Consider the following 27,115-nt stretch of genomic DNA (forward strand, 5'->3'; position numbering starts at 1 on the left):
TGCCATGGTATCATCAATCGCCTTAGCGGTGTTTCATCTCCACCCAATGCCAGGCTACGGTAACAGCTCAAACTGTTCAAGTTTGAAGACGACGTGCTCTACCGGTACATTTTTCACCCGGAAGGCCATCGATGGGTTCCCGTTCTACCGCGCTCTCTTCGCGCTGCAGTTCTGCAGGCCTCACACCATGACCCTACGTCAGGCCACTTGGGTTACCACAAAACACACGAGCGCATACGCAGCCGATTCTATTGACCAGGCCTTTCCACGAGCATAGTTAGATATGTTGCCTCGTGCACGCTTTGCCAACGCTGTAAGCGACCTACTACTGCTCCGGTCGGGACCCTACAACCACTTCCTTGTCCAGCACAAGCCTTCTCTGTCGTCGGCATTGACCTTTTCGGGCCTCTACCACCTACTCCAGACGGCAACAGATGGATGGTCACTGCTGTTGACCATTTGACCCGGTACGCTGGAACAGCCTCAATACGCTCAGGAGCTGCCTCAGAAGTAGCGGCCTTCTTCTTGCAGGCTGTCTACTTACGTCACGGGGCGCCTCACGTTCTTTTGCGCGACCGAGGCAAGGCATTTTTTTCAAGCACTCTTAATCAAGTTCTGCAAGCGTCCAACACCGTGGATAAGACAACGTCTAGCTACCACCCTCAAACCAATGGCCTAACAGAGCGATTTCATCGCAGGCTGTGTGACATGCTATCCATGTATATTCAACCTGATCATCGTAACTGGGATGCGATTCCCCCATTTGTAACATTTGCGTACAACACGTCTGCTCAACGGACCACCGGATACTCTCCGTTTTTCTTAGTATGCGGCCGCCACCCAACCTCATCACTCGACGTGTCTTTCTTGTCTGGCCCCATCAACGCTTCACCATTCATTTCCGACCAGTTTGTGTCTCGTCATGCCCAATGTCGTCGTCGCGCCCGTATGAACACTGCAGCCAGCCGAGACGATCGCAAACATCGGTACGATGCCTCTCATCGCGTCGTTTCCTACCGCCCTGGTGACGATGTGCTCCTATGGACACCTGCACGAACACCCGGTTTATGTGAGAAGCTTGAGTCTCGATATATTGGCCCCTGCAAAGTCATAGAGCAGACCTCGCCGGTGAACTATCGCGTTACACCTGTTGAGGCGCCAACCGACCGACGCTGCCGCGGAACAGAGATCGTGCACGTTTCTCGCCTGAAGCCCTTTCATCTCCGTTCCAATGTCTAATGTGTGACCAGGCTGGCCGCTTCCGTCCACGGGGGAAATTAGGGTAAGCATTTATGCGGACTTCATCTTCATCTGTACAAAGTCATCATCAATCATCGGCTCGCGTCGTCTCGACCATGGTATGTCAACATATATATATATATATATATATATATATATATATATATAATATACTGATTATATAATTATAATATACATATATACATATATATATTATAAAGGAGGTTTATTGGGGTTCGTAGCGACCGCCGGTTCTACGATGCACCGAGCACAGACCCCGAGCTCGAGCCTCTGCTGCGCGCTTGATGCTGCCGATGCTGCTGACTGCGCGCACGTTCCTCATCTTCCTTACAATGGCCCCGCAGAAATAAAGGAGCCATCCTGGCGACTTAGTTTTCTGGAAGGAGGGAGTTTTCTGGAAGGAGGGTAGAATTGTGATACGGCTTGAGACGCTGAACGTGAACGACTTCGCGGTTACGACGTCGCATGTCGGACGGTGGCGTTAGCGGCTCAACCAGATAATTAACGGGTGATGTTCTCTCGAGAACGCGGTATGGACCGTCGTACTTCGGAAGGAGTTTTGAAGCGAGCCCAGGCGTGCGGTGTGGCACTAACAACCAGACGAGAGCGCCCGGGAGAAAAGTGGGAGTCGAGTTCTGGGCATCGTGAACGGCTTTTTGGCGGTTCTGGTCGTCCGAGGTGAATCGGCGGGCAAGCTGGCGACATTCCTCTGCTTGTCTGGCGGCTTCCGAGATATACCATATATATATATATATATATTATAAAGGAGGTTTATTGGGGTTCGTAGCGACCGCCGGTTCTACGATGCACCGAGCACAGTCCCCGCGCTCGAGCCTCTGCTGCGCGCTTGATGCTGCCGATGCTGCTGACTGCGCGCACGTTCCTCATCTTTCTTACAACATATATATATATATATATATATATATATATATATATATATATATATATATTATTGTGTGTTCTGTTTATTATGTTGCATTTTTCCATTATGTCTCATTGAGTGTTGCTGTTCTGCCTTTTCATTCTTGTTGTCTATTCCTGGAATACGCTTCTCTAGATGTTTGTAGAATTTTTGTCACCCCCCTGTGTAATACCCTCGTTGTGAGGGCCTTTAGGGGTTTCTTGCAATAAATAAATAAATATGAGGAGCTATCGCGGTTTCCGTGTCGCTGCATGACAGATAGGCGAAGTGGCGGGTGGTTCCAAAAATGTTTTGACCACTCATGGAGGGCTGATTGCAGAATAGGTATAGAAAATACTTGCTTGATGTTGTTCGGCGTCTTTCGATTCAATTTTCTGTTTTTTTTAATCTATTGATTTGTTGTTAGCTATGTTTTTTGCTCCTGTTTTCACTATATGTTGTTTCTCTTACCCCCCTCACGCAATACTCCAGTTGGAGCCTGTGAGGTATGTGTTTAAATAAAAGATAAATGAAAATTTGGAAGAGCTTTACGTTGTAGCGCCCAAGTTTTCAAAATGCGTGCATATAGCCGACGCAGTCATGTAACAGATGCATCGCATGTTATTGCGGAAGCCGTGTCGAACCATGTGCCTGCGGCATTATGTGGTGCACAGTATATGGTTCGTTCTTACAGGGAACGCCCGTTAGTGTTCAAACCAGATTATCTTGGACGTGTTATCAATTTCATATAAGGAAGAAAAAAAGAACAATGTAGTCGGCAGCGGTGGCATCGAAGGCACGAACGCCCCTGTAGAGCGCGTATCATTGCAATCGCAATAAACATGATAATGTGACGCGTTGTATAAATGTCAGTAAAGAACTTGCTGCCATGGCCTTTGTGTCACAACTGAGCCATAACGGGATCCGAAATGCTAATTTCATGTTCTTTTCAACAGTGTATTGTACTGCGTGTAAAGCCATTCCATCTGTCGGACAATGTGTCAGAAGGAACTAGCAATATATAGTTTTATTTCTCAAGGCCTACCTCCACGCGTAATGAAATTCGATCTCACATGATATACGGTCAACCATGCCGCACGACGCATACCCGTCTGCCTTGAGCGACGGTTGTCATGCGCGACGGCAATCTTGTCTTGCAAATAAGGCAACATTGGGACGACATTGTGTTGCGAGAATAAGCAGGCTTCAATGTCGGTTATCGTTACTGAGCCATCAGCGTAATACTGCTCGCTAGCTGCACACCACTATACTTGCAAAGCTTTGAAAACAACAAACAATCGAACGCAAGTATTATGGCTCATTGGTGCACCTGCCTATGTACTTCTATGCGAATGAATTCCTGACATCTTCAGCAATGGCGTTTAACAACTTCAATAATCTGGGCAATTCCCTCTTGACGCGAATATATTGCACTGAAGTCTAGATCTGAGCTAGTTAGTCAATAAATGTTGACGCGGCGCTATGAGCAGAACGACGACCGGCGAAGACGGCGATCATAAACGGGACGAAGAAGACGGCGCAATGCTGCTAGGCTAATATATCTGCCATACTACGTGTGCCCAAGCTAGCTTATGCAAATACATTTTTAATAATCCATATCTCTATATACCCGTATCAATATCTTCGAAAGGAAAATCATAGAGAACCTGCAATGCAATTCACTTTGTCCGCACGCACAGTGGCTTCAAACGTTGCTCGTGATCCTTTATATAAAAGGACACGGGCCATTCAGCAGTAATGAACTCCGTTGTAGATCAGTGCCTCCTGTAGCGACTCGGCCCTCTCGTCTTTCGCGCTGTTCCTTTCGGAGACGTTGCGAATGTGTTAATTCTTCCGCGCAGATGGCGTCGCCTTCGAAACCGACAGCCCCAGACAGAAAGTCCCATGGCCTGGTGCATCCCTCATCGACAGTGACGGCCGCTTCGTCCGTGCCGCAGCCGGAGGGTGAGCAGCCACAGTCGCCGACGAAGCCAACCGCCAGCGCCAGGGCTAGCGCGACGCCTTCGGACCTGCCGGGCGGCCAAGAGGCAGCGGCAGCAGCGAAAGGCGGGTGAAAGCTTCTTGTTGCGAGACGGTGGGAAAGCAACGACGAGCCCCACCTCAAACAAAAGTTCTTCGATCGCAGCAGCCCTAAACATGAAGGAAAAGAAAATCACCTGCGATTGCGATACTCCCTAACGCGAAATTCGAGCGCAGCGCTATACGTGTTTTCATTTTGCGTGTAAATATTTTATAATATGATTATATAGGTACACGGTTTGCATTTGAAAGAGAACGCCGTGGGTAGCGTAGCCGGCCCGGACAACCTGTCTCGCGCGGCACATTGCAAACAGAGAGGAGTGTGGCGCGACTGCCTCGCTAATCGGGAGTTCGCGATGAGGCAGCGCGTGAGTGATACTTGGGCGCGACTCACAACAGCCGCCATGCAGCTCACGCAGTGCTTTGTTTCCATACAGACGACGTGCGCTACGCCGACACCATATCGTAGCCATCTTGTCCACACTGCCCGTCTTGAGCGGCATCCCGCTTTTCACAGCACGCTTTGGTTTCACCAACAACATTAGAGTGGCCCTTCGTCACGGCGAAATCGGGCCACCATGTGTCAGCGGCGACGACACCCAAGGGAGCGTCACACCGAGCGTTAGACGTGGCCGCTCGCCATCACCCCTGACTGAAGCAGTGGTTCCCGTTACAGCGTTGTTACCGTGGGCTGACCTCAGCAGCTGACGCCGGGTACGAGCGTAGCCCTAAACATCTCACGGCCGCCTGTCTCGCAGGCTTTCATTTCTACACAAAGGATACGGCGCGCTGCCGCGAAGTTGTGGCGTTTTTCCTTTATACGAAACATTATGGCTACGCCGACGAAGACGGAAATTCATCTGCAGTGTCCATCATCATCATCATCATCAGTCGGGTTACGCCCACTGCAGGGCAAAGGCCTCTCCCATACTTCTCCAACTACCACGGTCATGTACTAATTGCGGTCATGTTGTCCCTGCAAACTACTTAATCTCATCCGCCCACCGTTGCGTACTCCAGGGTAGCGTATCGTACTGCTCCCGAGTTGTAGCGACGCCTGCCAATTGAAGCTCGACCGACGTTACGATTGGGTAGCGTGGCGTTGTCGGCGGACTGCAGGCATCCGGTAGACCATGGCGACAAAGCAAGGGTGAGACGATTGCTAGTGCGAAAGGTGCACGGTTTATTCAAAGGTTGGTGAAAATGAAGAGAAGAGAATGAAGTGTTTAAAAGTAAATTTCGGAGCCCTTTAAATAGGCTCTCTGCAATCGTGCCAGGGATCTTGCTTCCCTCGATGTCACGTGGCCGGCGCAGAAAGAGGGCCCCTCCTCCTTCGGTCGCACCGAGTCTGCTGCAAGGAGGAGGCCGTCCCGCCTCCTGGAATTGTAGACGCCTGTCCGTCTCCGCTGCAGTTTGCGGGTTCGTGGAAGTTCTGCTGTAGAATTTGTTCGAAGAAGGGCTCCCTCTAAACTCGCTCATGCACGCACGCACGCACGCACACACACACGCACACACACACACACACGCGCGCACACACACACGCACACACACACACGCACGCACGTACGCACGCACACACACACACACACACACACACACACACACACACACACACACACACACACACACACACACACACACACACACACACGCACAAAAAGAGGCCTGTACACTGCGGGGCTTCCACCAGACCGGCAGATTGTCGAAATGGTGATGGCGCATTAGGAAGTCACGCTTCATTTCGACGAGGCAGGGTGAGAGATGGTCGGTTGAAATTCCTTTCCGCACGTGGTGCCAGACGCCAGCCCTAACAGCATCTCCGGGGGGGGGAGGATCCCGACGTGTAGGGGCCAGCAGCCGCTGTGCGAGGGATCGGCGTTTCAGTAGCAGAATTCCCCCGTAGAGGTGACAAACCCTTACTTCGTAGCTGGTAGATTCCTGGGAATGGTCATCAGTCCTCATGGCGCTCTTGTGACTTCTCTCCCTGGTCCGGTCCGGTGAAATTGGTCTTGCAAGCCGGTCTCGCAACTTTTCGTCGCCTGCGTGGGCAAGCAATCACTCCGGAACGGGGGCTGCGGGGGCCTGCGGCTTCGTCAAGCTGTCCATGTGGCAGCTTTTTCTGCATGCCCCTCGCGTCATGTACTGATGCAAATAAACATCATTGTCATCATCATTGTCCAGAACAGTGCCGGGCCCACAACCACAAAGCAGCGAGCACAAGGCCACCCTCCTCCAAGACACACCAGGCTTTAAAAAATAAGAAAACCCGCTACACCTTTCCTATTCCTTACGCGCGTCTCCCCCTCCCCCCCCCCCCCGCACACTAAAAACAGCCATTTCTTGACAGCGTCAAGGCGTGGTTATTAAAATACCCTAACAATCAACTACACTTCGGAAAACCGTATGAAGGAACACGAACGTAAAAATGCCACAGAAACCCGGATGAGCATGAGGCTTTTGTTACTCTACGGGCAACGACTCAAACCATCGGCATTGCCGTTAAGCTTACCCTTCTTGTAGCGAATATTGAAGGTGTACTGTTGAAGAGCCAAGCTCCAGCGCAAAAGACGACCATTTTTCGTAGACATGGACGGCAGCCATGTGAGGGGAAAGTGGTCAGTTTCTATGGTGAACCTTGAACCAGCGATATAGCAAGCTAGCTTCTGCACCGCCCATACTACGCAGGCGCATTCTTTTTCTGAAGCACTGTATGCTTCCTCACGAACTGAAAGCTTTCTACTGGCGTACAGTACAGGGTGTTCGTTCTCGCCATTTTTCTTTTGACAAAGCACCACTCCCTTACCCCTGTCACTCCATCACACTGAAGAATGAATGGCTTAGAGTAGTCGGGCGCGTGGAACACTGGCTGACTCGTTAGTGCTTTCTTCAGCATACTAAAAGCCTTTTCTTTGGCGTCATCCCGATTTACCGTTTGTGGTTAGGTTTTTCTGAGAGCATCCGTTAAGGAACCTGCAATCTCGGAATAACAAGGGATATATCTTTGATAAAACCCCGCCAAGCCAAGGAATGACCGGATGTCCAGCTTGGTGCATGGTTGCGGGAAGTTGTCTATGCGGTCAGTTTGACGTCGGAAGGCCGACGATGGCCTTGCCCTATTACATGACCTAGATAAGCTACCACTGCGCGCCCTAATTGGCATTCTGGAGCCTGAACAGTTAAGTTGGCCTCGCGTAGACGACACAACACGGTTCGCAGGTGTTGCCTATGGTCCGCCCATGATGAAGAAAAGATTGCTATGTCATCGAGATATCAAAGTGCAAAGTCCTCCATTCCTCGTAGCACCTGGTCCATAAGGCTAGAGAAGCAATATGGCGCATTGTTCAATCCAAAGCTGAGGACTTTCGGCTGAAAGGTTCCCATCGGGGAAATAAACGCCGGAAGCCTGCTTGCCCTCTCGGTCAACGGAACCTGCCAATACCCTCTGACTAAATCGGGCGTAGAGATGAAATGAGCACTGCTCACTTTCTCAAGCCTTTCCTCGATGTGCGCTATTGGATAAGTCTGGTCCTTCGTGATTAAATTGAGCCTACGCTAGTCGATACACGGTCGCGGCTCCTTTCCTGGGACCTCAACCAAGATAATAGGCGAGGTATAGTCAGTCTATTCTGGCTCGATTGCACCTAGCTCTAACATCTTGTTTATTTCACCGGCCATGACTTCACGTTGACGAGGTGAAACGCAATACGCTTTCGAACAAACTGGGTCCAATGAGGTTAAATCGGTGTCGTGAACGATCGAGTGGTCCTGCCCGGCGTGTCTGAAAATACGCCTTTAAATTCAAACACGAGTTCCTTCAGTTCGGCCCTTTGATTGGGATTCAACTGCGCCTGTTCTACTAACTTGTCAGTGGTCTCGTGAATGTCTTTTGCCTCCGTCACCGCTGTTAACTCTGGAAAGTCGACAGGCATCTCCTTAGGTTGGTTATTCAACGAGGGTTTCAGGATCATTACCTTTTCCCCAACTTTAAAGCGTCGCGTGCCAGCCGTCCTGTCATACTAATACTGAGCATTGCTTTGCGCCTTACGCATTTCCTGCTCGGCGATCATTGTGGCAGGGCTTACGTTCAATAACTTTCCGTATTCTGCCTCGCGAGGCATTTCAGGCTCCGCTGCTTTCCTGAGCTTTTCCTTAGCTGGTGCGCTTTCCGCATTATCCCCTATATAGCTGTCCTGTTTGGTTCTGGTTAACGAATCATCCGTCAAACCTGTTTCCTTCACCACTGGGCATCGATACACTGCCTTGGCCGCGAGCTCCTTTGCCTGGGAACGAGTTATGGCTTGCACTGTTCTCTCACTAAACCCGATTCCCTTGCGTCGTAGCAGATCCTCTGATTTGTTAGAAAACAAATACGGATACTGCGGCGGGTGATGTGCCGAGACGGCGGCTTCAGTGTCCAGTACTCCAAAAGGGCCTTCGATACGAATCTTGCCCACAGGGAGACAAACACTGGAGGCCTCTACGGCTTGCCTTATCGAAGCACATTCTCCGGTGAATTGGCCTACCTCTACGTACGACGGATGCACCACGTCCATTGTGGCTGCCGAGTCGCGAAGCACTCTACGCGGTTTGCCGTTTACCACGAGGTCTAGAATGTATCGTTCTAGCAAGTTCAGATTTTCTACGTTACTACTTAGTCACAGGAATACTAGTTTGGTATTTCTGCACCTAACGGAGATATGCCCCGTTTGCTGGCAGTTGCAGCAAACTACTGGTTTCTTTGCTCGAAAGCTTTTTCCTTCTGCCTTTCTGCACTCCGCTCGGGCGGTTCCTTCTCTCCCTCGCTGTCGTCGTCACTATTTTTCATCGAATCTGACCTTTCCATTGTTTTACACCGACTCGACTTTGACCATCGCTTTGGCTTGTCGGGTCTGTACTTATTTATCTCCTTCTTAGGAGCTTCGTTGCCTTCGTCCGCACGGCGAGTTACGTACTACTCAGCGAGATCTGCCGCTCTCGTGATAGTGCCTACATCTGGTCTATCCTGAACCCTATACTTGATGTTTACTGGCAGCCGGTGGTAGAACTGTTATTAAGCAACGCACTGCATTGTCTTTTCGGCATCGCCGAGCGCACCCTCTTCTCTGAGCCATTCCTTCAGGTTTACCTCCAAGGTGTATGCAAAATCTGTGTATGATTCACTTTGGTTTTCTCGACTTCCCTAAATTTTCGATTGAATGCTTCTGATGATAATCTATACTTTTTGAGCAGGTTCGCTTTGATTTCATCGAAGTCCTCAACTACTTCTTTCCCGGCCTGCCTATTTCGACGCCTGCCTATTGAAGCTCGACCGATGTTATAATTGGGTAGCGTGGCGTTGTCAGCGAGCTGCAGGCATCCGGTAGATCCAACCATGGCGACCAAGAAAGGGCGAGACGATTTCTAGTGCGAAATTCACACGGTTAATTAAAAGGTTGGTGAAAATGAAGAGAAGAGAATGAAGTCTTTAAAATTACATTTCGGAGCCCCTCAAATAGTATCTCTACAATCGTGGGAGGAATCTTGCTTCCGTCGATGTCACGTGACCGGAACAGAAAAAGGGCACCTCCTCCTTCGGTCGCACCGAGTCTGCTGCAAGGAGAAGGCCGTCCCGCCTCCTGGAATTGTAGACGCCTGTCCGTCTCCCCTGCGCGTTGCGGGTTCGTGGAAGTTCTCCATCAGAATTTCTTCGAGGAAAGGGTGCCTTTAAACTCGCGCACGCACGCACGCGCGCACGCACACACACGCACACACACAAACACACACACACACACTCACACACACACACACACACACGCACACACAAAAGAGGCCTGTACACTGCGGAGCTTCCGCCAGACCGGCAGACACTGGAAGTGGTCATGGCAAATTAGGAAGTCGCGCTTCATTTCGACGAGGCAGGGTGAGAGACGGTCGGTTGAAATTCCTTTCTGCACGTGATGCCAGACGCAAACACTAACACCACCTAGCTTTTTGCCGCCCCTTGCTACGCTTCCCTTCCCTTGGAATCCAGTTCGTAACCCTTAATGACCATCGGTTGTCTTCCCTCCTCATTACATGTCCTGCCCATGCCCATTTCTTTTTATTGATTTCAACTAAGATGTCATTAGCTCACGTTTCTTCCCTCACCCAATCTACTCTTTTCTTGTCCCTTAACGTTACACCTATCATTCTTCTTTCCATAGCTCGTTGCGTCATTCTCAATTTAAGTAGAACCCTTTTCGTAAGCCTCCAGGTTTCTTCCCTGTACGTGAGTACTGCTAAGACACAGCTGCTATACACTTTTCTCTTCAGGGATAATGGATAGGATAGGAATAAACTTTATTTGTCCAACGGTTATTGATGGTGCCCGGAGCTAGGCTGCCAGGGGTCCATCGCCTGAGGAAAATCTTTCGAGATCCTCGGCAACGGCCCTGGCCTGCTGGACGGCCAGCTCCTGGTCTTCGGTTGCCTCGCTCAGGAGGGCAACTTGCCATCTCTCTCTGAGGCGCCCTGCTTCAAAGGGTCCTGATGTTGTCTTTTTCTTTCCTCCTTGTCCCTCTTCCTCATGGCGTTGGCATTCCCAAAGCACATGGCCATATCGGTCCGTTCGTGCTCGCACCACGGGCAGCCGGGCGACGGGGGCAGCGCGGGCCAGAGGTGGTGCATGTGGAAGGGCTTGGTGAAAGTGCCCATCGGCAACCGTCTCAGGTCGACCGCCTGGGACCTGTCTAGGCGCCGGTGGGGTTGTGGACATTTTCTTCGTTCTTTCCTATAGTGGCCAAGCACTTCTCTGTACGTTGCCGGAAACTCCTTGACATCGCAGTCGGCGTCCGCGTGATCCCCAGCTGCGTCCGCCGCGATTTGTGTTGTGTTGGCAACTACTGCGGCCGCGCCAGACGGGGTGGCCGCCGCCGTCGCCGTCACTCCTCCGCTGGAGTCCCGCACAACAACGGCAGCGGCTGCCCTCTGGGGGACCGCGTCGCGGCGGGTAAGCAGCCTCGCGACGAGGTGGGCGAGCTCGTTGTGGTTGGGTGGTGTGTCAGGGCGTCTTCGGCCATTAGCATTGTTGTTGTCACTATTGTCGCGGCTGTTTTTGTTATTGCCAAGCTCCCCGACGTGCGCGGGGAAGCACTTGAAGGACTTGTTTGTAATCGTGCCGGATCCGAAGTCCCCGGCCCGGGCGTTGAGCATGCGCGCCACATCCGCGGACACCCAACCTTTGGTGTAGTTCCGCATCGCTGATTTGGAGTCGCTGATAATCAGCTTATCCTTCGCAACTCCGTGGAGTACCGCGAGGGCTATGGTCATCTCTTCCGCTGCTTCGGCAGACGGCAGCCTCGCTGATGCCGTGGCTCGGATCGTTCTCTTTGTATCTACGACTGCTTGGAGAAGGCGGGCGCCGCCGCCGTCGGCCGGCCGTGTCGATGTTGCCGCCGTTGCTGCTGCCGTTTTGCTCGTAATAGTAGTAGTGATGGTGGTGCTGGTAACTGCGATTCGTGGCGATGGTGGTGCTGGTAACTGCGATCGGCCGACAGGCCGATCATGACGAGGTTGAAAAGCATAGGGGAGAGTACGGAGCCCTGCGGCGTTCCCGCACCAGCCATTCGGACCGTTCGTGGTTGGGCCCCGTCGATCTTGACTGTCGCCTCGCGCCCATTCAGGAAGCTGCTGACATATCGGTGGAACCTCACCCCGAGATTGAGTGGGCTGATCTTGTCCAGTATAGCCACGTGCTTCACAGTGTCGAAGGTGCTCTTGAGGTCTAGCCCGAGCAGGGCGCGCACTTGCATGCTCGGAGCGTTCACGACCTGTTCCTTGATCTGCAGCATGGCATCCTGCGTGGAAAGTCCCATCCGGAAACCGGTGATGTGGTTGTCGAAGGCGTCCTGCTTCTCAAGCAGCGTCGTCACCCTGTTAAGGCAGGCATGCTCCATCACTTTCCCTACGAAGGACGCGAAGGAGATCGGCCTCATGTTTCGGACCTCCAGCGGTTTACCCGGCTTTGGTATCAGTGTAACGTCCGCGGTCATCCACTCTTGCGGAATTCGGCCCTCCTTCCAGCACGCGTTGATGTACTCGCAAAGCTTCTCGATGGCGTCGTCGTTCAGATTCCTCAGGATTTTGTTGGTGATCCTGTCAGGACCGGGCGCCGAGTTGGTCTTCAGTAGCTGGAGGACCGTTCTAATTTCCTGCACGGAAAAGTCCGCGTCCAGCTCCTGGTTGGCAGCCCCACGGTACTCAGGGTGACTCTGCCCTTCCGAGCGTGCGAGGTGCGTCTGCACGATCTCTTCTGCGAAGGCCTGAGGGTCGTCCTTGTACTTGTGTCGCAGCTTGGCCATCTCTGTACGGGTCGCCGTTCTGGTGTTTGCCGGGTCAAGCAGGTGCCTGAGAATCTACCAGGTGCGTCCAGCGCTCATGTTCCCGTTCATCGTGTCGCACAGCTCCTGCCATTCTTGCTCGCAAAGGCGGGCGCAATGCGTCTCGTTCTCCCGGTTGATTTCGGCGATATTCTTGCGTATCTTCCTGTTGAGTTTTCGCCTAATCGCTCTCCGTTGCATGGATTTCTTGGCCGCAACGAGATGTGCCTGCCGGCTGTCGACTCTGGGCGGTTGGGGAGCGCCGTCGCCCACGGCTCCGAGGGATCTGTCTGCCTCTGCTTTGGTTGGTTCTGATCGCCAGTCCATCCATTCAATCTCATCGGTGGCTTTCTCTACGTCCGTGAGTAGTACTCTGCACCATTCACTGATGTCTTCGATCGGGCTCTCCTTCTTGTCTTGTTCTCTATTTTTCCGGAATCTGTCCCAGTCTACGATTCTGGCCTTTCGGCAGACGTGCTCTTCTCTTTCATCTTCTCCCACAGTCATGCACAGGATCCTGTGGTCACTCCCCAAGTCCTCGAAGGAGATTGACCAAGTGACCATGCCCGCGCCTGACCAGACGGAGAGGTCGGGGGATGTGTCGCGGCACACTCCCTGTCCGATCCTGGTGTGCGAAGCCGGTTCGTTGAGTACAGTCAGGCCGAGCTCGTCCATCAGTCCGGCTAGCCTCTTCCCTTTCGGCGAGTCGGCTCCGTATCCCCATTGCGTGTGCGGTGCATTGAAGTCTCCTCATATCGGCAAGGGACTGGAGGCGGCCTTGGCCATCGCTTCGCGAAAGAGGGCGTCGAACGTGTTAGTGCGGTATCTTTGCGAGGGGGAGCTATATACGTTGAGCACGAAAAGGCCGGTTTTCCTACTTCCTATTCGTGGTACGACTTCGATCAGTACGTGTTCTATGTCCGACTCTTCGTAGAGCACGAATTCAGGTTCGATGAAGGCCGTCCCGCGCTTAACCAGGGTGCACACCCTGACGTCCCTCCCCATGCATTCGTAGGGGGGACCGCACGTCACATAGCCCGGGAGCTGGGCCCGGTCGAAAGGTTCATGCAAGGCAATCACGACAGGAAGTTTGTTATTGGCAAGCGTTTTCATGTATTGCACCATCGTTGCTTTCTTGTTTTTGAAGCCCCTGCAATTCCACTGCCAGACTATCCGTCTGTTGTCGGACTTGCGGGACACAGCCATGATTGTTATGCGGAGGTGTTCGGGGGACACAACTGTCCGTGCGTCCCTCCTGCCACGGTGCGGGTGGTGTTGGCGTTGTTGTCGCTGGCGAGGATGGCCGGTGCGTTTACGCTTGTGACGATGGTACCCCGGCCCTTCCAGGCAGGTGGTGGTGATGTTGCTGTTGCTTCAGCTGCATTGTCCCGCGTTCCAGATCTTCGATTCGCTTATTCATGGCCGTGAGTTGGGTGTTAGCCGCTGCGTACTGCGCGTTCCGTCCCGCGTCGGATTCGTTCATCCTTGTCAGGAGTATGCCAAACATTCGCTCCGTCTTCTCCGTCAGTCTGTTCACCACCTCTTCAATCGCGTCTATCTTTCTGGCTCCTGACCTGGGTCTCTTCAGTGCTTGTGCGTGGTCCAAAGCGTCTTCCGTAGGTGGCGCATCACATGAGCTCTTGCGCTTGGAGCCCGCCGTCACCGGCGCTTCTTCTTTGCCGCAACACATGTCCATCTGCCCTACTTCGCTTCCTGTCGCGGTCGCATCGCCTCGCTCGGCGGCCTCGCTGGAGGTGAAGGAGGAGATCCTCTCATGAGGGGATTCTCTCATGCCCTTCAAGATTTCGTTGAGCGTCTGTTGTAGCTCGTCGATTTTCCTCGCTGATTGTTCGTTCTGCTTTCTGGCCTTGCCCAGCTCTTCTCGAAGTTCCTTATTCTATTGCTCCATTTTCTCCATCCTCGCCGCCAGGAGGGAGTCGGGGGCTTCCCTCGTGCTGCCAGAAGGGGGGGTGCTCTCTACAGAGTTTCCATTTCTTCCCGCGACTATGTCGGACCAGGTGACCTTGCGCGGCCCTGTCTGTATCTCGCCATGTGTGGCCCGCACGCCGTCTGGCAAGGGGCGGTTTCGGTTGCGGTTGTGGTTTCCACTCCGACTCCGGCTTCGACTTCTGTTCTTAGGTCTGTTACGACTTCGGCTACGCCTTCTTATCGGTGAGAGGGATCCGGAACTCGAGCGACTTTGGCCTTTTCCCTGCGCCATACTGTACCCCGATGGTGATGGGGTCCGCTGAGGGGTCGTCTTTCCTTCTTCCAATGTGCGTTCCCTTTCTTCTCTGCTTCTCGCCCGCCACCTTCTCTCCTTCACTATGTGTGGCAACTTATATTTTGCTTTGTACATTCGGTCGGCCGTGGGGTGCGCCTTGCCGCAGATCCGGCACTTGGGCGTGCACTCGTGTTCGATGGTCGGGTTCTTCGATCCGCAGGCCGGGCATAGTTTGATCTCCGGTCTGGGCATACGTCGGGTCGGTGGCCGAGCCTGCCGCACTCTTTGCAAAAGTCAATCTGTTTCCGATACAATGATACTCTTATCATGACGCTATCGAAGTAAGCCCATGTGGGGACTCTGTTTCCCTCATACAGCAATATCGCGGTTGTCGTACTGCCGAGCCGCTTGGCGTATGTTAAAGAGGGGTTTCTCGAGTTCACCAGAGCATGCATGAGCTGGTCTTGCGTATACTTCAGGGGAATGTTGCGGATAATCCCTTTTGCCATTTGCTCAGGCGCCAAAACGTGCGCGTTGGTCTCGTGCCTCTTTCCGTTGATCGTCAAAACCTTGATCTTAGCGATTTTCGTCGCAGTTGTCTCGTCCGGTGTGCTTATCACCAGGATGTTTTGCATGGGACAGGGACAGATCGTGATCATCTCGTCGTCGCCCACTACCGCTTCTTTGCGTATCGCCTCGTCGAGACTCGTTCCGCACATGTTCCTTATATTCAGCCCGTCTTTCGGTCGAACAATTATCTTGATATCATCCCTGGGTAGTCTGGGCATCCTACTTCCTCGTAGAACTTCGTTTACTATGCTTCGGCCGCCTCGTGGCATAGGGCTTCGCGAGCGGGTGTCGTCCTTTCCCGCCATCTGGGTAGCTTTCGTGCGGTGCCTCCTTCTGTGTGCAACTTCGATCCAACAGTTCGCAACGCCTTCAGCGTCTTCTCCCAGAGAAACGCGTTTTGCGTCGTTGGGTCCGGTGTCCGGGGTCTCCCCAGTTCCTGCCTCGTCTATCTCCATCTCGGTGGTATTTCGTTCAATCCCCGAGTCCAACGAAGGATGCGCCAGGCCCAGCCGTCGTTAGGCCTGGCCGCGCTCACACGGTATTCGTGCGATTTTCGTGCCGTAAAAACACGCAAAGTCCACGCTCACCCAAAACATTGGTATCCCTGGGTTCGCGATGACTTGATCTTTCAGATGATATGCCGCTTTTGGGTGTAGGACTCAAAAAAAACTGCGGAAACACTCATAAATCGATGGAGCCGAGAAGGTTCCGCTCCCACTGGCGACTTCTTCTTCAGAACCTGAGGGATAATGGCAACCTGTTCATGATCTGAGAATGTCTGCCAAACGCACCCCAGCCCATTCTTATTCTTCTGATTATTTCAGTCTCATGATCCGGATCCGTGGTCACTACCTGCCCTAAGTAGATGTATTCCCTTACCACTTCTAGTGCCTCGCTACCTATCGTAAACTGCTGTTCTCTTCCGAGACTGTTAAATAATACTTTAGTTTTCTGCAGATTAATTTTCAGACCCACCCTTCTGCCTTACCTCTCCAGGTCAGTGAGCATACATTGCAATTGGTCACCTGAGTTGCAAAGCAAGGCAGTATCATCAGCGAATCGCAGGTTACTAAGGTTTTCTCCATTACCTGTTATCCCCAATTCTTCCCAATCCAGGTCTCTGAGTACCTCATGTAAACACGCTTTGAATAGCATTGGAGAGGTCGTATCCCCCTGCCTGACGCCTTTCTTTATTGGGATTTTGTTGCTTTCTTTATGGAGGACTACGGTGGCTGTGGAGCCGTCATAGATATCTCTCAGTATTTTTACATACAGCTCGTCTACACCCTGACTCCGTAATACCTCCTTGACTGCTCAGGTTTCTACTGAATCAAACGCTTTCTCTTAATCAATGAAAGCTATATATAAGGGTTGGTTATACTCCGCACATTCCTCTATCACCTGATTGATACTGTGAATATGGTCTACTGTTGAGTAGCCTTTAGGGAATCCTGCCTGGTCCTTTGGTTGGCAGAAGTCTAAGGTGTTCCTGATTCTATTTGCGATTACCTTAGTAAATACTTTGTAGGCAAAGAACAGTTAGCTGATCGGTCTATAATTTTTCAGGTCTTTGGCGTCCCCTTTCTTATGGTTTAAGATCATGTTAGCGTTCTTCCAAGATTCCGGTACGCTCGAGGTCATTAGGCATTGTGTATACAGGGTGGCCAGTTTTTCTAGAACAATGTGCCCACCATCCTTCAACAAATCTGCTGTTACCTGATCCTCCCCAGCTGCCTTCCCCCTTTGCATAGCTCCCAAGGCGTTCTTTACTTCTTCCGGCGTTACTTGTGGGATTTCAAATTCCTCTAGGCTATTCTCTCACAGCATCTTCGTGGGTGCCACTGGTACTGTGTAAATCTCTATAGAACTCCACAGCCACTTGAACTATCTCATCCATATTAGTAATGATTTTGCAGGCTTTGTCTCTTAAGACAAACATCTGATTCTTGCCTATTCCTAGTTTCTTCTTCACTGCTTTTAGGCTTCCTCCTTTCCTGAGAGCATGTTCAATTCTATCCATATTATACTTTCTTATGTCAGCTGTCTTACGCTTGTCGGTTAACTTCTGTAGGGTTAGAGGCTTTCATACATTGGCGTTTCTTGATCAGATCTTTCGTCTCCTGCGATAGCTTACTGCCATCCTGTCTAACGGAGTTTCCACTGACTTTGATTGCACACTCCTTAATGACGCCCATAAGATTGTCGTTCATTGCTTCAACGCTAAGTTTCTCTTCCTGAGTTAAAGCCTAATACCGGTTCGGTAGCTTGATCCGGAATTCCTCTATTTTCCGTCATACAGCTGACTCATTGATCGTCTTCTTATGTACCTGTTTCTTCCGGTCCCTCCTCAAGTGTAGGCTAATTCTAGTTCTTACCATTCTATGGTCACTGCAGCGCACCTTGCCGAGCACCTTCACATCTTGTATGATGCCAGGCTTAGCGCAGAGTATAAAGTCTATTTCATTTCTAGTCTCGCCATTCGGGCTCCTCCACGTCCACTTTCGGCTATCCCGCTTGCTGAAGAAGGTATTCATTATCCGCATATTATTCGGTTCTGCAAACTCTACTAATAACTCTCCCCTGCTATTCCTAGAGCCTATGCCATATTCCTCCACTGACTTGTCTTCAGCCTGCTTCTTGCCTACCCTGGCAATAATGTCGCCCATCTGTATAGTGTATTTTGTTTTGACTTTGCGCATCGCGGATTCCACGTCTTCATAGAAGCTTTGGCTTCCTGGTCATCATGACAGGATGTAGCGGCGTAGACCTGTACTACCTTCAATTTGTACCTCTTATTAAGTTTCACAACAGGGGTGTCCATATAATCAATAAAACCAGGAGGCACCGTCAGGTCAGGCAGCTAGTCTCGGCAAGCAAACTTCATCTGGCGTCACCTTGTACCCTCTCTTTGGGGCCCATCTGCACGTTCACTGTGGGCAAATATGCCCCGCCCTCGTAGGACAGATCTATCTAGTCGCTGTTTACTTCGTGGCATACGTCTTAGTTACGCCCTCGTAACGAATAGTTCTGGTCACCAGATCTACACTCCTTTCGCGCACACTTCCCGTGCACTCGACGGCTAAAAACTATACGGCTTGTTGATCATGTGGTGAGGGCGTGTTGAGGGCTGTATGTCTAAACCTAGGCTTTTAATGCGGTCAAAGCTTACGGTGCAGTTGGTCTTTCAGCTACCATTATGCTGACGCTCAGGTGTAAGGGTGACCGGTCCCCTCAGGCTGCTTATTCAGCTTTCTCTCCTGGTCCTCCGCAACAATGTGTTGCAAATGAAATTTGCCCCTGTTCTGTATACGCAGAATTATGTTGAGCTACATCCCACATGTCCGACATGTACGGGCGCAGGCAGCGATGGTGGCGCGCCTCCCGAACCACCGCCGGAGCTGCAGCCGGTGCAAGACTGCGGCCGTTTGCTGAACCGGCTGTCGCAGTCGCTGCTGGCATCCATGCTGGACGTGCCGTCGCGCGTCCAGTGGAACCTGCTGGTGTCACCCATCTCGCTTGCCACCGCCCTGGCCTCACTCGTCGCGGGCTGCGAGGGCCCCACCAAGGAGGACCTGTGCAACCTGCTGCGTCTCACGCTGCCCGAGGTAGAGGCCATCGTCGAGCGCTTCAAGGTACGTGCGTGCGGAAGGGGCCTCGCTGCTTCGCCGCGCACTCCTTGCTTAACCGGAAAGATTTCCTATATTAGAGCTTCAGCCTGTCCTTACGTAACTACTACCATTCATGGAGTACATGGTTATACCGGGGACGTTGAAGCCGGTAGCAGCGCCCGTGGCGGCATCTTCGTCGCGCTCTAGGCACGGTTGTGATCGGCCGTTTACCCACGCGAGAAGATCGCTCACGAGGGACGTAATAATAGTGAATGGGCCCATGACCTCGTCCGAGCCATCTCCGACCGTGACTCATGGCCAGAAGTTGCGGTCTGCCAGGAGCAGGGGAAATTCCTTCGCATCACTTGTTAGGCACCCAGGTACTGCCAGGTGCGCACCTCTCTCTTTCCCTGTTCATGGGCAGTGATGTGCGTGTGTTTCGGACAAAGCTCTCCTCGGAGGAAAAGGGTACCAACCTCCGGTTTGGTGGGACCTGATTTATCCGTCCCCTGACGCCAAATTGGGGCAAGGCGACTGGACAAGGACCACAGAGGAGTTAAAAGAAGACATGGACGCTTGGTGAAGAAGATGGCAAGCTTTATCTTAGTCATTAACTTCTACTGTAATTCTTGTAAAACGCTTGCGCATGATTTGACAAAAACGTGTGCGTTAAACGTCTTGGATATCGGTAACAACCCCACGTTCCCAAATTCCTCCACTCTGAATCAATACCACACCTCTCCGGACCACTGCTGCCACAGCATAACGAGTTAGAAATGTTTCAGCGTTACATGCGTCTCGTCCGGGGAAAAACAATAAAGGCAGTATTTCTTTAAATGCGAAGCAGGGACGCGATAGCTTGGCGGAATATTATACCGATGCCACAGGGCATAATATTCCGCTATTTAGAAAAGTATATAATATTCAAAAAGTTATAACTTGAAATTTACGGCTTTCAATCGCCATCGAGCCCCATCTGTATCGCACTTATCGACAGCGATTGGCTTCCTTCTGCTGTTAATACGCGAGCAAGCCAAATGACCACGAGATACCGTTGCCAGCGTCGCTGCTGTGAAGTCTCGCAGCTGCAGTGTGCGTTTGCAGTGTTCCAGTATTCGCTAGACGACAACATAACCCGAACACGCTAAAACTCTCCAATTCCTTTGTTGCGAGGAAATGCTTAGCCTCTCCATCAATAATTGTGCAGATCGAGGCGGCGGAGCACATGTTCTACGTGGCGAACCGGATGTTCCTGCAGTCCAACTGCCCGCTGCTGGCCACCTTCCGGTCGCAGATCGAGGCCAAGTACATGACTTCCGCGCAGAACGTGGACTTCGAGGTATACGCGGATAGGAGACGACCAAGCCGCGCGGCTTGTCCACGTTTTATGTGCCGCCGTACCTGCAGACTGCGCTATAAATGGACTAACTTTTGTAAAAGTGAACATTCTTCACGTTTTTATAGCACCGCCTCTTCACCTTAAGTAACGGTAACACCTCCCCGAATTAGGCTATGCCTAATATTTTTGTCGAGCCTGAAACAGACATCAAACAAACAGGCGTCCAGGCGAGTACTGTCAATCCGCTTGTCAAGAGGCATGCTGTACCGGGTCAGGCCGGGCTGGGTCAGCTTGCCTCAGTAATCGACCTGCTTACGTCGAGTTCATTAAACGAAGCCCACAGTACAGTGCCGTTGGACGCTGCGCCCGCAACGCAATTCGTACACTTCCTCTGACTGAGTGGCAGTAGCGGCATCTTCGCGGCTCATTCAATGTGTACAAATAACAGCGGTATTGAGACGAGATATTGCTACGTCTATCCTTAATTAACCCTTCATGGATATATTGCGCTTAGTTTTATACTGACGATATTAGGTGATGGACAGGACGTGGACGTACATAGCGCAAGTACGTCCACGTCCGTTGGAACGGCTGTTGGAATTAACCCGTTGGAATGGCTCACCGGGCACGAGCACGACGTTGTGTGTTCGCTGCCTTGTCGCGGCGGCTACTTACTGAATGGGGCAGAATGCAAGCGTTAAACCATCCCACGTGTTCAAAATGAAACGTGGAGCTCGCCACTATGGCGTCCGTCATAACCACGGTGCAGTTTCGGCACGTCAAACCCCGCAAATAAAATCTGGAGGATGCTTAACCTTCACCTTTAAAAGTACAACGCGATAGCATTCAAAGAACCCTGACTGCGTCTCACGCTTCCCTGCAACTGGAGCGTATGGCACCGTAATGTTTACCTGGAAACGCTTGCCGCGAATGCTATGCAAGAAGGCGAACTTTGTGGTAAAACCACGGCCTCTTGCGTAGGCCGCGATGCGGCGCAGGCGAGCGCCAGCTGGAGATAATGCTAGGCTCCAAGGCCCCAAGACACCCACCGCGCCGGCGCGCACGAAATGGAGGACGCCGCGGCCGGTTTGTGTGTGTGTGTGTGTGAAGGGATTTCTTTGAGTTTTCGTGTAACACAATTATGTGTTCTCGTATAGTAAAATTATAATCCGAGATCTATATTGCTATACGTTGCGTGCAAATCGTAGTTTACGGTTTTTCTACGTATCTTAGCTTGAAAAATTATATTAGTTCACTCAATTTCTTGCATCATATGTAAGGACTGGGTATACGTGGTTCGAAAATAGTTTTGCCGGTGCGACCTCCGACGCGGGACGCCATATTTACTGCAACCCGGGCTGCTTAACGCTGTCGCCTTAATACATCCTTGTCGAGTGACACAATGTGTTTCATTCTTACTACACTCCTATATGTGAAGCGATGCTTCGATAACACGTATATGAGGATACGTGAATTATTTAGACATCGTACTGCTCAGCAAATAAGTTTCCGTGGAAATGGAGGAAGTTTCACGGAAGGGAAGGTGGTCATCGACTGTTCACTTGCACTTAATTAGCGACAAAAGAAACGCATACGCAGCTTTCTCAAGAAGAAGGATATTGCGTGGTCGTAGGAAAGGTTTTCTGGACGGTCCGCGGATCGAGTCCGCCACTGCCAGCCTTTTGTTGAACCATCGGTCTGACAGGACAAGGAACTGGGAAGCTTTCTGACGAACCATAAGGGGTCGCGCATTAAGCGTGCCTCATGATCATATCATGGACTTGGCATGCAAAGCCCAATAATATAGAGCCCAAGAGGCCGGTTATCAGTGCCTTTGAAAGAAAGCAACAACCACCTCGGATTCGCACCTACACCTCCTACACAATCATAGATTAGTAAAATCCTATAATAATAGGCATATCATGATAAATAATGCATTTTGTTACGGCTCAGCTTGTGCGGCCATGAGTGGAACGGATGCCAAGCGCCTGAGACACGACGTTCATAATCGTCACGCTCGTCAGCATGAAAGACTTGTCCTTCGGGTGTGTGCGAGGCGATTGTGCACCATTGCGAATTCTACTCTAGTTTGTCCTAGGTCTAACCCCTCTACGCTAATAAGTGACTTCTCTCTGAATTCCTCTGTGTGGGCTGATCAGTGGGCTGACACGACGTGCCGTACGTCCACCCCCTCTAGGCCAGGGAGTGGTTTTTCTCCGTATTCCTGTGTGGGCTCACCAGTGTGCTGACCAGGCCTCCTACCAGGGAGCAAGAAAGAATGAGGTTGCCCGTATGGTGTAGGTTATTAGAATGCCAGCGAGACGCCACGGATACTTCTCTCCCCTTGCGTGCGGGAGCACGCACGCCGAACGTTTCTGTAATTTTTGTCTGGAATGCACCGCTCGCTGGTGACTATGTATTAAACTTCTGTTATTTGTTTTTACATAATCTCGTTCTCCCTGCCGGACCCTCTCCCATGGTCAATCTGATTCAAGACGGGGAAGCTTTTGGCTAGCTTGTACGACATGTTTAAAAGAGGAAAAGAACCGCGACTTCAGACGGGTCGTAAGACGAAGAAGAGGACAGGATGAGCGGTAACTAGCAACTCGTTAACTATCAACTAGCCACTAGTTAACGCTCGTCCTATCCAATTCTTCGTCTTACCTCCAGTCTGAAGTCGCAGTTTCTTTCCTCTTTAAAGATGGTCAATCTGGTTCGACCTTGAAGCATGACGCTGTTGAAGGTCGCCGGAGAACCAGTACCAGCTTGTGACAACAGGTGGCAGCCGTAACAACATACATTGTCCTAGCTTTACCTTGCGCTGGCCCTCAAATGCTGAGCCATTGCCAACCGGCCAGCAAGCAAAGTGCGTGCCACGACGAGCGTCGCGGTCTTCTGTGTGGCGCACGCCGCAGAGCCCAGAGCAGACGTACGTGCGCGCCATCAACGAGTGGTGCAGCAACGCGACCAATGGCAAGGTGCCCGCCGTGGTGACGCGCAACACCTTCGGGAGCAGCTCGTCCATGGTGCTGGTGAGCGCGGTGTACTTCAAGGGCCTCTGGCAGGACAAGTTCGACCCGGATGCCACGCACATGATGAAGTTCCACGTGTCGCGCGCCGACACCCTGGACGTGCGCATGATGACGCGCACGGGCCGCTTCCCGTACGCCGAGGTGCCCTCGCTGAGGGTACGCGCACTCGAGCTGCCCTACCGAACCGGAAACCTCTCCATGGTGCTGGTGAGTGGGCACCCCATACTTCCTTCTAGGATTGATACGCAAAGCATTGGCGGTTCACTCAAGAGATGCTATGTACGCCCATACACCCCCAATCCGCCGCGGTATAGCTTAGTGCCACTATGGCGTTGCACTGCTGAGCTCGAGGTCGAGGGTGCGATCCCGGCCGCGGCAGCGCGCACTGCGATATAGGAGTGAAAAAATAAAATAAAAACAAAACCCCTGTTTGCTTAGATTCCGGCACGCGTTAGTGAATCCTAGGTGGTCAAAATTGAACCGGAGTGCCCTGCTTCGTGGATTGTGGTTTTGGAGAGTAAAATTCCGGAATTAGATAAATTTTGCATCCCTCCCCAAGACTTGGCGTGTTGTCGTCATCTGTCTCGCCGAGTAGAAGCAGTCGCTATACTCAAGAAGACACCATATACTGTCGCTGTCAGAGATGCGATCAATATTGCGAGGTTTCGTGTGGCTCATTCGGCACAGCGCTTGTGGCGTTCGGTGAACAGGAACGCTGTCGGCCGTCGATTGGGACTCGCCCGATCCAGCCGATAGTGTGGATAGTTGATAGTGTCACCGAAACTGAGGACTCCGGAATATCGCCTCTGAATGAAACTTTACCTGCTGCAAGGTTCGCTTTATCCCGGCGCGTTGACCGTTGCGGGCAGCTTTTACGGCACGCTGTCGTCGGCGAAATCCGCTGAGCGTTTCTTATCGTGATGCGCCGTTTCATCTTTGCTGGCTCGTATCAAAGCTTCTCGTCACACTGATTATCGCAGTGTGAGGGATGTGCAAGTTTCTTCTTTTTTAATTCTGGATAAATAGGAAATGTTTGTTCTTCGACCTTAAGCGGGCATTAACAATTACACACACTGTAGACGGAAATAGCTCCCAGGTGGGAGTATATTGTTTGCCCTACATAAGCCCCCGGTTGGAATTTCATTATCCTCCGTATCATCGTGCGAGCGGAATTTTTGCGCGGAACCATGTGAGTTTCTTTTCTGCCTTTTTTTTTAATTTTTTACTGTGCATTGGACGGAGTGTTGTCGAGGTGCAACGGGACTATAAAAAAAAGGTATCGCGTTAGTTTTCGTGAAGAATCTTATATGCAGAGGGTACAGCTCAAATTTCGAAATATACACACAAGACCGCGTCAAATTCAACGAAACAAGCCAATGAAAGCGCATAAAACATGACATAAATAAACGTTTCAGAAACGCCCAATGCAGAACTTTGAAAGACATCCAGCGTACAATGGCAATAAAAAATGCGCAGCCCATGGCTACGCGCGTAGGAGACGAGACGTTCATTTGAGGAATCGCCAGTCGTTCGTGCGCAGGCGCGAGTAAGAGCGTGAGTGAGAGAGAAAATGTGGAGGCCTTTGCTCCTTGAATATATGACTCTGCCTAGGCACTACAGAGAAGCTTTCTTGCGTTTGACCCCTAGACATGGCGGCATTGCCGAGTGCGGTCGAGTTTGTTTACGCTCCGCCGCTGCAACCCACGCGGTGAGGCAGTGTGCATGGACGCCCCATTTGGTGACCGCTGCCTGAAGGTGGCAAGATTCTGACTGGTGTCGTATAATTCATCGGTCGCTTTTTTCGTCGCGATGCTAGATTGGATTTTTTTACAAGCACTGCTCCAGGAGGGCACATGTAACCGGCAAACGGAGGCCTCAGGAGAGCACCTGAGGTTGTAATAAAGCAGGCAGCGCAGGATCTCCAGGGCACCCAAGGGGTTAAAGCTGGAAGCAGGGCGGCCCGTGGGTTGGGGCCGCGGAGGCCGAAGAGTGCCAGGGGTGTTCGCATCAAAAATTGGCTGTCCGCGATAGCGGACAGCCGATCATTTACAATCCTGGCACGCGCAGGCCTCGGTGAGCCCCGACCCACGGACCAGCCCGGGTTCTAGCTTTGGCGTCCCCGTTGCCGCTTTGGTGTCCTGGAGGCACCGCCAATAATGCGAAATATTGACACGTTGTTAAAATTATAAAAAAAAACACGATTGAATTATTATAATTACGTCGAGCTACCCGCTTGTGACGTTAAGTTCAGCACTACCGCGCCCCGCGACTTCTGCAATATCAGTCAGAACTTTGCGCCTGAAGATACGTCTGACAGACTTTCTCGCGCCTGCAGCGCTGGCGCTGAGTAAGTCATCGTCAGCGGCGGCCTTTCAGTGCATTCAACCGCGCTTGCTAAGGCGCTCTGCTTTCTAGATTTTCAATATATGCGGTCCGGGCCCTATTACAGTCGCTACTGCTCCCACAGAAACATTGACGTTATTTACGAGGTACATCACCGTAAGGAGGGAGAAAGCTATGAGCCGTCACGATTGACTTAGCACGAGCGCCGCAGGTGCGAGACAGTCTTTCTGACACAGCGGTCCCCAAATCGGGCTTAAAGCGCCCGCTGCCTCGCCTATTTTACCGCGCTGCCAGCCAGCGTCCGAGCGGAAACAAACTCGACCCCACTCCGCAATACCGGCACGCCTAGGGACAAACGCCTACAACGCGTGCTAAGAAATTTCCGTAGTGCCTAGGTAGAGTCATATTCAAGGAGAAAAAGCCCCCAGACTTTCTCTGTCGCGCTCGCTCGTACTCGCGCTTGCACACAAACGACTGGCGATCCCTCAAATGAACGTCTCGTCCCTCAAAGCAGGCGCCCGATGGAGATAGCAGCGCAGCGGTGTGGCCCCGCTGCCACTCCAGCGTATTTTTGATTGCGACTGTACATGCGACACAAAAGAAGCAACGCTGCCAGTATATATAGTCACGATACTGTGTGCCTCGAAACCGCCTAGCGAGCAGCTGTGCTGTTCAGAGAATTACGACTCACATGCTCGATCATACGAGATCTACGTCTCTGAAATTAACAGAAGACCTTAACCAACACAAAAGTGTTAATTCAGAATAGCTAGAAAAAATTTATTCGCTCAATGTTTTGAAAATTAGCATGTCATTCCGTTAGTGCTGAAGTGACTTCGCACACTGCCCGCGTTCGCAGCCAAAAAGTATTGCGTTAGTTACAGTAAGCAAGGAAAATGTAAGTGCGTGAGCTTCATGGCAAAATTAAATTTTTGAGAAATAGTCGTAGCGTAGCAAGAATTGATTACTTGTGAGCATGACCCGCAGCAGCCGACGTAACACAGAAAAGTGCGTAGTCATACATGTTCTAGACTGCACTACTTGCGCATCGTCCAAGCAATCTCTCTCGGTTGTGAAAAGGAGCTACATCGCTGGTCTGTCGAGCGAATCCTCACACTCGGAGCCAGCAGGCATGCTTCTAAATCAATGGCTGAAGTAGAACTTAATGTTAATGCAATATGGGAAGCAACGACGTGACCAAAACCGAAATGCGCGATAATAATTCGATTCACATCGCTCAGTAAAAAGCTAGTACGCATACTTTACAGTACGCATACTTATGTACTACCATTTTTCTTGAGCGAGGATATCCGTGCACAGATACATAAGAACAGTTGCTTGCACTTCGGTCCTTCTTACTGACAACACAGCACCGCAACGAACTTGGAGTTTGCCATTCATGTGCGACTAGCACGGAAATCGTCGCTCGAAAAAGTGGCTGCTGTTGCAATTGCTACGTGGT

At 51.5% G+C, this 27,115-nt stretch overlaps 1 protein-coding gene across 1 annotated transcript in view; it reads left to right on the plus strand.

The window, feature by feature from the left end:
• Positions 1-27,115, plus strand: part of LOC126531943 (uncharacterized) — a 45,054-nt gene that overhangs the window by 12,801 nt on the left and 5,138 nt on the right. Inside the window, exons 2-4 of the mRNA XM_072287670.1 lie at positions 4,024-4,232; positions 18,696-18,963; positions 20,147-20,278. Of these exons, the coding sequence (XP_072143771.1) occupies positions 4,024-4,232; positions 18,696-18,963; positions 20,147-20,278 (609 nt within the window). The remainder of the gene's footprint in view (positions 1-4,023; positions 4,233-18,695; positions 18,964-20,146; positions 20,279-27,115) is intronic.

This window comes from Dermacentor andersoni, chromosome 4, assembly GCF_023375885.2.
Source record: "Dermacentor andersoni chromosome 4, qqDerAnde1_hic_scaffold, whole genome shotgun sequence".
NCBI classification, from domain to species: Eukaryota; Metazoa; Arthropoda; class Arachnida; order Ixodida; family Ixodidae; genus Dermacentor; species Dermacentor andersoni.